This window comes from Lissotriton vulgaris, chromosome 3_1 (genome assembly GCF_964263255.1).
Source record: "Lissotriton vulgaris chromosome 3_1, aLisVul1.2, whole genome shotgun sequence".
Classification (NCBI taxonomy): domain Eukaryota; kingdom Metazoa; phylum Chordata; class Amphibia; order Caudata; family Salamandridae; genus Lissotriton; species Lissotriton vulgaris.
In genome coordinates, this window is record NC_141689.1 from 1,927,586,117 (window position 1) to 1,927,598,898 (window position 12,782).

Consider the following 12,782-nt stretch of genomic DNA (forward strand, 5'->3'; position numbering starts at 1 on the left):
TCTTGCTACCTATCTTTTTCTAACAATTTTTTCTACCATTACCTGCTCCCTGATATCTCAGTACCTTTTTTCTAGTTCAAATTGCGCGCTTTTACTCAGTTCTCTCTTTATGCATCTCTTTAAAGTACCTGTCTCTACCTCAACTTTTTCCTCACCCCTCTCTCTATCACATCGTTCTCATTATACCCTCTCATTACCTTTGTAGCAACTTAAACTTTTTCCCTGCCTCACGTATTTTCTCTTTGCACCTCCTCTTACTACCCTTCTCCTCCCCTCTATCATTCTGTCTGTTTACCAGAAACGACCTTGTATATCTCACTTTTCATTGTTTACTCTCTCTACCTCACCACTCACTCTAATGGGCACTTCTTCATACTTCTTTCACTACCTCACTTCTCTACCTAACATACCTTACCTCTCTCTCTCTATCCCGCTCCAAAGCACCTAACCCCTTGCTCCACTTTCCTTCTTTCTCTTGCTCTCTCTTTCTCACTCTAAGGGGCACATGCATCAAAGGAAATTGCATTCGCGAAAGGTGCAAATCGCAAAATTCGGCCGTTTGCGAATGCAATTCCCATTTTTGGGATGTATTAACATTTTTGAAATTTTCGCAATTTAAGACATCACAAAATTGCGATTTCTTAAATTGCGATTGCATTTAAGGAATCTCAAATTGAGATTCCTTAAATGCAATGCATCAAACTCAAAAAATTTGCGAATTCGCAAATAAGGGGAGCAAATTACCATGAAGTTGACCTTCATGATAATTTGCGAAAACTTTGAAAAATGCACTAAAGTGCATTTTTCAAAGTTCCATTTTACACACACACATGCCCTTGGGGCATGTGAGTGTGCAAAATGTACTTCTAAGCAGATTTCAGGGGTGCAACAGGGTGTCCTTTGGGCACCCCTGCACCCTTGAAATTGCATTCGCGAATTTCTAATGGTGAATTGCAAATTAAGAATGTCTTTCCATTCATTCCTATGGGCCTCTAAGCCCATAGGAATGGATGGGGAGGTATTCTTTAATTGCGATTCTCAATTAGAGAATCGCAATTAAGGAATTTTAAGAAATCGCTATTTTTATAGCGATTTCTTGATGCATTGCAGTTTGCAATTCCTCAATTCAGGAATCGCAAAATGCAATATTGATGCATGTGCCAGTAAGTCCTTACCTATCTCTATGCCTGTTTCTTTGCCTGCCTCTTCTTCTTTTTTGCTTGCCCTACCTTTCAGTTTTGCTACCTCACCGATCTCTCTTAACCTTAAATCTCCCCCAACTCATGAATATAACTACCTTCTTTCTCACTCTGCTTCACATTTCTTGCTATACTATTTTATTAACCTTGCTGTGTTGTCTGTATCTTACTGCTTCATGTTTCTATTATTCAGGAGACAATCACTTTCTAGCCAGAGAAGTGTACTCTTAGAATGTGTAGAGGAGGGACAAGCCATGCAAGAGAATTAAGGAGAAAATGAACATATTTCCGCTGGTGATGCAGGAATGCGAGCTATGAAAGGGGGAATATATTGCTGATTACGAATATCCACAAATGAAAGCTGCGATCTCACAGGTCAACGTGAATATATCTTATATTAATATTGGGCATTAGTCAACTAAAAATCCAACAAGTCTCCCTAACTCTTTTTTCCTACCATGCAAAGAACAGGCTGATTAGACAGTACATTTCATATAAAATATTGATGCTGCACGAAACAATAAATCTAGATTCACAGATTAAAAGAAATAGCTGTATTAATGTTTCTTCAAAGCTATATTTTGCTACTGTTTGGCTAGATAATGTGTGACAGTCTGGGCTTTCAGCTGTTTTTATATGTTCCAGTTTCTGAAAGTTTAACATATAATTTAGTATTGTTTTGCACAATTAGAGCTTGTATAAGTTGAAAAGGAGCAATAAATGTAAAGATTTTCTGAATGTAGGGACCCAAAATATGTCTTAGCTAGTGGCCACAAAAATACTTTAGATGGCACTGCCAGAGATGCACATCTGTATCCTTCAAAAGTGATTACAACATTCATCCTAGCATATGACTCACTGAAAACATAAGGGTTTGACCTGTCTCTTTGTCAATGAGTTGGGAATTCTAACCAAATTGGAGGATTCCAAATGCACCCCAACCCATGCTTTTATAAATCCCCTGTACAACAAATGTATTTGTCCATTGTTGTCTTCATGGAGCCAAATGAAGAATATCTTGAGAAAGAATATTGTAGCCCATGCACTGAAGATGCCGCAGACTAATAATAAAATATAATATACTTTTTGCCATTCACCACCTGTTACCTTGGGCTCATATTCTCTTGCTGCGTTTTGGAAAATAGCTAGTTTGTGTTCAATTTACTGGTGATAAACCGAACCCCTTCTAATTTCCCCCCCCCCCCGCACCCTTTTACCATTCACAATGCAGTGATAATGACCTAAAAAGCTTGATTAAACAATCCCTTAGCCCAGTCAAACTCAAAGTTCAAGTCTCATGTGATACACATCAGGCAGAAAGGCTCCACAAAGTGAGGACACCCTATGACAAAACTCAATATAACCAAGATTTGAACCCTCTTTTTTCCAAAAATGTGTCCATGTCTGGAATGCCCTCTGATTCCTGTGTACTGCACTCAATTGCATACCTGCTACAAACACAAGACTCAACTCTCCAAAAAACAAATGGACAACTGAAAAACACTCACTCTTGCTCAAATGGAATTGTTTTCGCTCCTACTTGTATCAGAATCTGTCCTTTTGTCTCAAATATCATATGCATAGCCTAAAATGCATTTAAATTGAAATACATCAGATCTGCCAGCTTTAGTAGGGCAAGTACAGCACATCTTTTAGCACTGTGCAAATGTCTACCATTAATCAGTGGCGGGCGGCATGACTCACAGGTGGTGAGGCGGGCACAGGGGTGGCCCGTAGAGGGGGTAAGGGGAGCCTAAATATTTTTTTTTAAACGTACCTTGCTGCCGGGTACCGCATCTCTGCTCCTGATCTCTTCGGAGGAACAGGATGCACGTTCAGGCTCCACTGACCAATCACAATGCTGCAATGCAGTGAGCATGACTGGTTTGGGCTGCACGAGAGAGCTGACCAAACAGTCATTGTACATCGCTGACCCTTCAGACCATGAGCAATGGATTGAACGCTTGCACCTGGCCATAGTACATTTGGTAACAAATCCTATTCAGCCTGAGGCATTATCCCCCCTGTTTGGGACTGGGATAATCAAAGCAGGGGGACTGACAAGTCTGGAGATAAGGATTCCCTCTCACTGGTTGCTACCAGAGACAAATTCCGCTGGCCGCTCAAACCATGACACCTACTGCCCGTCTTCCTACTCAATGAACACTCATCCTCCACTTAATCATTTGCCATCATTGGGCATGGGCACACTAGCAGGACACCTGCACTACCCGAACCAAAGTTTGAAACTTTTGTTTTACTATCTTCTCATTGGCCCTGACATCCTCCCTCTGTATAGTGCCCCTTAGGCTTCTCCAGGGCTGCATACAAGAAAGGACACTAAAATGTGTGACACTACACCTGTTCCGTCACCATCCTAGGTTTAATTTGGTACTTCTCTTTGTGCCCACTTTTTTGTGGACTGCTTTACTATCAGGCCTTCTTAGAGAGTCAAAAATGTATCTATCTGGTCCTTCAATGTGGAAAGTCTGACTCATTATATCAAGAGGAAGGAGGCTCTTAACTATCTGAAATCGAAATGTCCCGACAAATCTCTTATTCGGGAGACCCATCTCACAGGCATCGAATCTACTGAGCTGAAGAGAGACTAAATTGTCAATGTTTTTTCCTCCGCTACCTTGGCATCTGTACCACCTCACACTCAAGATACAATGCCCACGACAAGAACATTTCAAGTGCCCACTATCATTCATAATAAACTCTCTGTGCAGGTCCTGAAGATATGGACTGATGACACATGCTGCTATGTTTTAGCGAAATTAAAAATACTGGACAGTGTCTTCATTATCGGATCAGTGTATGCCCCAGAGGGTCCAAATGAGCATGGCTCTATACACTCAACAGGCTCCTTACAGAATTCTGCAAGACTAAACTTGCAGTGGAAGGTAGTTGGAACATGGTCTATGACTTAACTTCGACAGATTAGACAACTGTGGCGCCCATGATGCGTGAGATAGGACCATGCTTGAGGACATCATGCAATTCTGGATCCCTGGCACTGACTAAAAACGTACTCCTATCTGTCCCCTGTGCATGGAACTGAATGTAGAACATACTTCTTACTGCTCAGCTCTCCCAGTCTCTCTAAAGTCAGCTCCTGTGTGATTGAGGTAAACAGCATCTCTGATCATGCCCCCCTGTGTCTCAAACTCGATCTCTGCCTGGTATCTGGCATGCCCGTGTTACACCTTGCAGCCATCATGAAATAATTCCCCACCTTCTATACTGCTCGACCTCTGCCTGCTTGTCTTTAACCACCAGCGAAGATACCATCATGAAGGTATTCGGCTCTCGCTTCTGTCCCGGCACCATCGATATGAACTCAAAGTTGACATAAAAGTGGACGAGATAGCATGGAGGATAAAATCCATGGTGACTTGCAAAACCCCAAGAAATTTCAGTTTTCTGTTGTAATTTTCTAAAGCCATGCCTATGATTATCATCCCCAATTTATTGTGTGTCTAACGAGATGCCAGTAAGCATGCAGAATTCAATAGTGCGCATATTTTCCTGATTCCTAAACCGGGAAAGAATACCCTCTCCTGCACCAACTATAGGTCAATTTCCCTCATTAATTATGACATGAAAATTCTGGCTACTGGGCGAATAAGGGTTATACATCTTATGGTTCATGAAGAACAGGTAGGATTCATTTCTCCATCTCTTCTCCAGGTATTAAGTGTGTTCTCTTCTACATCTCATCTGGTTTACAAAGTGGGATGAAAGTGAGAAACTGCCCCTCTCCTTGGATGCCGAAAAGGTATTTGGCAGTGATAAATGTTCCCAGTGGTGACTGGCATCTAGGGGAAGGGGGAAAGGTGGGCGAGTGGGCAAACAAAATAGTTTTTATTTTTTTAAAGATACACCTACCACAATCCCAGCCCTGCTCACATGCAGTCTGTGAGCAGAGTCCTGATTCAAGGGGGTGGCCTCACTTGGCTCTCCAAAGTGCACTGGAGGCTTGCACTTATGCTCAACCCACATGTCCAAAGATACATGCAAACTTTAAACAGTGCAAAGTTATCCCTCTGCCCACCTCTACTCCCTGCTGTCACTCAGCAGGCCCGCATCGACTTGACTCTCAGTTGAAGACTAGACCTGGGCAGAGTACGTTAGGTCACACTATTTGCTCTGATTTTTAGCGCCTGGTGTTTGGCCCGTGCTGGAAAATCAGCTCGAATGGCACAGCTTCCCTCTGATGCTCCTGTAGATTTTCTACTCAAGTAGCAGCTTCCTCAATAGGTACGGATGGTTTCTCAACATGAACAGTCGCGACCGCCTTAGTTGAGAAATCTCCTTGGGAGGAGATTTAATGTTGGATTTTCCTTGCTTGCGCTCGCCAACTTAACATTAGCACAAGTGAGGAAAAAACTGCATGCTCCGTGGTGTGTGCGGAAAACTGCGCAAACACCACAAACGGAGCAGAGTTCACTGCCCAGGCCAATTCAGGATGAGATGATGAAAAATGAAATGGAAATTAATTACCATTTTATTTTTCATCAAGGGAGGGGGCTATGGGATGTTTTAAGTGGGGCGACGCTACCCCTCTCCAACAAGGATCCCTCCCTGAATATTCCTTCTTCCTCTGCACCCTGGAGCGATTCGGCATTGGTGGGACCTTCCTCAGGATGGTGCGGTGGCTCCATACAGTCCCCTCTGCACAGAGTTGTGCAATTAGCCAGGCCTGAACCCTTTTCCTGTTAACAGTGAGAATTTCTATTTCACCACACAAATCTAAGAAAAAGATGGGGAATTTGTTTGTGGAAGCTTAATGTAAATACCATCTCTGCCCTACGAGTCAGAGGCGATCTGTAATACTACAAAACTAATGGGCAGCTGTATTATTCCCATTCAGAAACCAGAGCTATGCAATTTGCACTCTCTGGTTTGCTAATCAGAAGTCAATCGTGACACAACCAGAGTACTAATAGGTCGCATTGCAAACTGTCCATTAATAGGGGGGTAACAAAAAGACTTAACTAAAGGATGTTAATTAGGCAGGTCATAATGTCATCCCCCATATGATGGACTGCAAGTGCAAGGGTGAAGACCAGCAAGGCCCACGAAACTACATCCGTGCATTTCTTTTCCCAAAGCAGAAATATATATTTTTTTTAAAGCAGCCTGCGTCCATTAAAGGCTCCTGAAAAGGGAGCTTTTGTACATTTTGAATAGCCCTTTTGCTACGGCAAACCTATGATTTTGTTAATTGCAGTGTTTGTGACTGTAAAAGGGCTTGTACACTCAGCTGTAAATGTCTTTAAATTGCACCCTAGAGAAACAAGCTCCAAAAAGTAAAAAGTGGATTTCACAAACGTGAGAAAAATGTAGGATGAAGAGCAGCGGGGAGAAATGAGAAATTTTTGGCAGTTTCTTTCAATAAAAAGAACAATGTTCAAAGACAATTTAAGTCATACACAACAACGATTATTGATTGGAAAGTGGAACCGGTTTCCGGCTCCAATCATAACATTTAAGTAACATTTATCAGACTGAAATAACTCAAAAGGTCCTTACGGCTTCTTTCAGGTCGCTGTAATAATTTGGTCTTCTTGCGCTGACTTCCGTTTTCATGAAGGGCCTTAAACCATTCTCTCAGTCTGTTGGCTATTTCTCTAAACTGGAGGTCGCTACATGCTGAAAAATAGATAAACACGCCGCACATCAATGTTGTCTCTGGAATATGTGAACATTAAAAGAATTTCAGTTCTTTTCACCTCACTGCCAATTGACGATATTAGATTGACTTCTGGTGCATATGTGGGTAAAAAAAAAAATAACATTTTATTTAAAGACACTGTAAAATTTTGTGGAAAAATATCTTCTTGTCACCTAATATAGGACTACATTTATTTCCATCCTTGTTCATAAACATGTTCAGACACTAATGCACCTACATACATCAGTGATCTGTAACATCGACCAGGTTAGCAGCATTTTACACGAAATTTGATGATGCTGAAGTGCACATAATTGCAGATTAATGATTTATTAACTAATTAAATAATTCTGATATCGTCTTTTGCCAACAACATATTCTATTGATAATTTTGTTGAACAATGACTGTTGGTCCTTTAAAACAGGTAAACTTCAAGAAATAGTTCTTCAATCACTTGATGGACTGTTTTATCTACCACCTGCAGTAAGGCTCGAAAAAGGAAAACTATATACCCATACTGTATATTTTTGACTGTCTTTCCTTTAATATCATCTGACCTTTTATAACCTTATTAATATCTCTTTTGCTTTTACATTTAAACATTGCCACACGCATTTTTTAAATACATTTTTTACAAATTTGCTTTCGATTACCCCCCTTTTTTTGCATTTCAGACTTTCTTTGTATGAAAAAATGATTCCATTATTTTCCTAATTACACAAAGAAGAATATGCCTCTAAGGATTATTTTTGTGCAAGAGGTGCCTTTTCCTACAACAACAAAAAAATCCTGCATGCATTGCAGGCACCGATGCACCATGGTGCAAGGCTGCATGCTTCGGTTGTTGGCAGCCTAAATGGCCCCCAGTGCAAGGGAAAGGACAGGAATGTGCTATGTTCCCTTAAATACTAACTTTGTTGAATTTCCCTGTCACACAGTGCGGTACAGCAAAATGAATTTCTGTGCTGAATGACTCCCTCATAAAGGAGGGCTTTAATTTTTAATATTAGGCATTTTAGATTACAAAGAAATAAACAAAAGTTTTAATTCCTTTTTTACATAAAATATAAACAAAGGCTAGTACTCACCTGCCAAAGTAGGGTCTTCTGTGTTACAACACAGATATTACACATTACTTCTCTTCTTTGCTCTTGTGAAAGTCATTGAAAATGTGGGGTGCCGGCATTAGCGCTAGGCAGTCAAAACCGCGCCAGCGCACGGCAAAAGGCAGGAATGTTCTGTATTCTTTTAAATATGGGCATTCCTGTCTTTCCTTGTCACACAGTGCATCGTAGCAAGGGGACTTGTTGTGCTGCATTGAGTGACAATATCTTAAATATGACCTTGAGAATGTTTCGACAAAACATGTTTGACATCAATTGTGCAAGTGCTAATACATGGCATACCTAAAACTTGCAACAAGAGAGAAATGTACATATTTTTAGACCAAAGATCTGGAAGCAAGGCATTTAGGAGAGAAAATGATAAAACAAAATCAAAGTAGCACATGGCCTCAAACAACTAAAAAACTTTTTTGAAATAGTAGATGTAAGAGCACATGCAGAAAATGCATTCACAATGGAAATTATGGATGTCTGTCTGGAGCAAAACTATGAAACTGCTCATGAAAAATATGGAATTTTACTCCACTCAAGAAGGAGAGTGTCAGGATGAATATTAAAACAATGAAGGGTCAAACAGTAATTGAGCCTATTAGTAACTGACTGTTGGACCTGATTGTTTTTGCAGGGTCAGACCCAGATACTTGCCTTCCGTTGTTTTTGTGTTCGCATCAGGACTGCCATCACTTTTTCCATGTTAACAAGAGGTAAAGTACTGGCATTTTCTCCCTACAAACATGGTACTATTGGCCTGATTGGATTTAAATGTAAGTCCCTTGTAAATGATACTACATGTGCCAATAGCCTGTATATTAAGTGCTACTAGTAGACAGCAGCAGTACTCGTAGTAGAGAGATCTTTTAAAACTCTGTCTCAGGCCTACCACTGCAGCCTGTAATGCAGTTTTGAAAGGTTCATTTCGACCTAGCAAAATAAACCTTTTGCCAGGCCTAAACCTTCCTTTGTAATACTTATAAGTCATTCCTAAGGGAAGCACTACACGTTTATGGAGCAGGGTGCACTGTTTTTTAAAGGTAGGACATGTGTTCGAAGGTTTTACATGTTCGAGTGATGGAGCAAGGTTTCATACGTACAGAAACTTGCTCATATTCAATCCTCTCTGAATAACATGTAACTTATTAACCAACTTGTTTTGTGATTACTAAAACTGCACTACATGACATTTCTAGTATTTTGGGGAAGCTTACCTATGTGCTTTTACTAACAGTAACCCGAGTGTCCTAATATGGCCGCCGAAAACAAGGGAACCTTTCTGCGCATGCGTCTGCCACACCTACGTAGTGTGACGTATCTTTGCTTTTGGTGGGAACTCTTTGCAGCTCCACACTAGTGCCAAAGATGGCCGTTTCATGCTTCACATACTAATGTACATGCTCCTGCTCGAACTAAAAGTTGTATGTTCTGCTTAACTAATAATGCTATACTTAAAATAAAGTAATGGGGTTAGAATTTAAATAAGTGGTATACAGTGCATTCATTTATTTTTGTATTCTAATATGTCTCTCTTTGACTTCATTGATAGCTCGTAGTTGGGCCTGAAGGGTGTCGCAAACTTCATTTTGAAAGGGCTGCGTCTGCGCAGATGATCACAGAAAACCTTGAAGCCGCTGACATTGACAAGCAGCCAAAGTCCTGATGTACTCACAATGTTCCTGAGAACCTGAATGTGTGACCCCAGGAGAGGAAGAGATATGGACTGTATTTAATTCATTGTATATGATTTGAAGCAAATATTGCTGGGTGGAATAAAAGCATGTGAAAGTAAATTATGGGCAGGAAACTTGATCAACTATATCGCATAGAAATGATCTCATACTGGTATGGTGTGATGACCTCTCCTCGTCTTTGTAACAAATCAAATGAAGGGAATACAGAGAATTTGCAACATTAAGGGGGTGGTACACACACTGAAATGGTATAACTAAGGTAGGCTTAGTCAGTTAGATTGTCCGACTTGTCACAGACCTGTCACTGACCCAACGTATGCTGAAGGAGAATCGAGAGCAGAGTAGTAGTCGAGCACTCTGACCTAAGCGCTATTTTCGCTCGGCGCTTATTAACGCCCGCTCCCTCCCGAAACGGAATTCATTGCAAGCCAGGAGCTGGACATCTTGTTTGTAACTGAATCTTGGGGAGATGCTGCTTTTGGCCCGGATTTCTGTTCTGCCACCCCGGAAGGCTTCTGTGTGGTAAGAGAGGACAGAACCACGGGGAGAGGAGGTGGCTTAGCCATCGTCCATAAATCGGTTTCTCACTCCAAAATCGAACCTATTCATCGACTGGATTGTGAAGCCTGTGTTTTTACCATCACACTCAATCACGATCAAGTTTTTAAAGGGATTCTTTTATACCGTCCCCCAGGCCCGCATACTCGTTTCCTTTCGGCTCTTGATGAATTAACTGAACTCTCCTTAGGTCATTCTGACTATACCATCTTGGGGGACTTCAATTTTCATCTGGAACTCGCAGGGGACAAAGACACCACTCAACTTATTGCCGACCTATCAGCTGAAGGATTACAGCAGTTAGTGGCAGCCCCTACTCATCAAGCAGGACATATGCTTGATGGTGTGTTCACCAACAATCCCAATATTGCACTGTCTACAGTTGCTCCCGTAGTATGGTCGGACCACCTTGCAGTCATTTTCACCATCCTGGCTCATAACCCCAACCCTCCTCAGTCCTCAGCTCGTACTCCCATTAGTACCAGAGCTTGGAAAAACCTGGACTATCTTCTATTATCTAATATCTTGGCTGGATCTCCTTACGAGGCGTCACCACACCCCAGCCTATTGTCCAGCAGGTACCAGGAGTGGATTCTGGATGCAATTAATCAAGTTGCCCCGGCCAAATCCATCATCTCTAACCGGGCTACGCCATCCGCCCAATGGTTCACGGAGGATCTCCGACTACAACAACAGTATTGTAGGAATCTAGAAAGGCGCTGGCGCAAGCACTATAGTCTTTCGGACAAGCAATTCTACAAAGATGCGCTAACGCTATATAAGAAATCTATTATTAAACACAAAAGCGCCTTCTTTCTTGCCCAGATTGAGTCCGCCCAGAACTCCGCAAGAAAGCTATTCCAAGTAGTCGATTCTCTCTCTAACCCTCCGACAGGGCCTCCCATTGAGCCATCTCAAGATCTTTGTAATGCGGTAGCGACTTTTTTTCCACCAAGGTCACCAATATTTACTCATCTTTCTCTTCCCTTAAACGCTCGGAGTGCCCTGACCCCCTTCCTTTGTCCCCTTTACCCACCTCTACCTTTTCCAAATTTCATATGGTCTCGACTGAACAGATCAGCAAGCTTATTACCTCTATTAGGTCCGGGTCTCCATTAGACCCTTGCCCCCCTTCCATGCTGAGTGCTCTCACAGAGGTTATCACGTCCCCGCTCACGGACTTATGTAATTCCATCTTCCAGACAGGCATTTATCCAGAAATTTGGAAAAAGGCAGTCATCAAGCCCCTGTAAAAAAAACGTCCTTGGACCCCGCTGACTCAGCCAGTTACAGACCCATTGCCTGCCTCCCAATCCCGGCCAAAATATTTGAAGCAGTCATGAACCAACAGCTCTCGGGGTTCATCGATCACCATCAACTTCTAGATGACACCCAGTTTGGGTTCAGAAACAGCTTTGATAAAGGCCTCCGGCGAGATTAGGACTATCATGGACCAGGTTGGGCGGCGGTCCTTGTTCTCCTAGATCTGTCCGCTGCCTTTGACACGGTTGATCACTCCATCTTGATCAACCGTGTCACATCCTTGGGGGTGACCCGTCTTGCCAGGGACCTTGTTGCGTCATTTCTGGCCAACCGCACGCAGGCGGTGAAATTGGGCACTTTCTATTCACCCACCTTCACCCTTCCGTGTGGGGTGCCCCAGGGCTCCTCGCTAAGCCCCACATTATTTAATATATATGTGGCGGATTTGGAGAGGGTTATAAAAGCACACGGACTGCGCTTAACCACCTATGTGGAGGACACCCAATTGGTGTTGGCGGTGCATAAGGATGGAACAGCTGTTGCTGCTAGATTCCAGGAGGCGATGTTGGCCATTAGCTCATGGATGTCGAATAACTACTTGAAATTAAATTCAGACAAGACCGAGGTGATGACCTTTGGCAACCTTTCGCCGGAATGGTCTTCCATCTGGTGGCCCAGTGAAATGGGCTAACCTCCCACTCCGGTTGCCAGGGTCAGAAACCTCAGTGTCATGTTCGATGACAAGCTGTTATTCAAGCACCATGTGAACGCAGTGGTTGCATCCTCCTTCTATATGTTGAGGAAGATTAAGAAGCTGTTGCCATATCTCCCTCCAACGGCAGGAAAAACACTGATCACCACCCTCGTTTTTTCCAAGATGGACTATGGCAATGCTCTCTTCATCAACACGCAAGAACAAGTTCTAACTAAAGTGCAAACAGTTCAAAATGGGGCAGCCAGAATCCTGCTCGGCATCCCCAGTCACCGCCCCACCTCCTCAGCCATACGTCACCTGCATTGGCTAAGAGTCAAGAGTGGGATTAAGTTTAAAGCACTCTGTATCGCCTACAAGGCCATCCATGACTCAGGACCCAGATTCCTTAGAGATGCTTTTCGGATCTATGCCCCTAAAAGATCTCTTCGCTCATCCTGCACCTAGCTCCTTTCTGTCCCACGTACCAGAACCAACACCTGGGGAGATAGACGTTTCCTAGTATCAACCCCCAGGCTGTGGAACTCTCTCCCTTTGTCCGTCAAAACCAGTCCCACTCT

General features: G+C 42.6%; 1 protein-coding gene across 1 annotated transcript in view; it reads right to left on the reverse strand.

Moving 5' to 3' along the window:
- The window catches only part of SPOCK3 (SPARC (osteonectin), cwcv and kazal like domains proteoglycan 3), a 1,207,618-nt gene that overhangs the window by 62,215 nt on the left and 1,132,621 nt on the right, over positions 1-12,782 (reverse strand). The window contains exon 6 of the mRNA XM_086962399.1: positions 6,738-6,857. Coding sequence (XP_086818525.1) covers positions 6,738-6,857 — 120 coding nt within the window. The remainder of the gene's footprint in view (positions 1-6,737; positions 6,858-12,782) is intronic.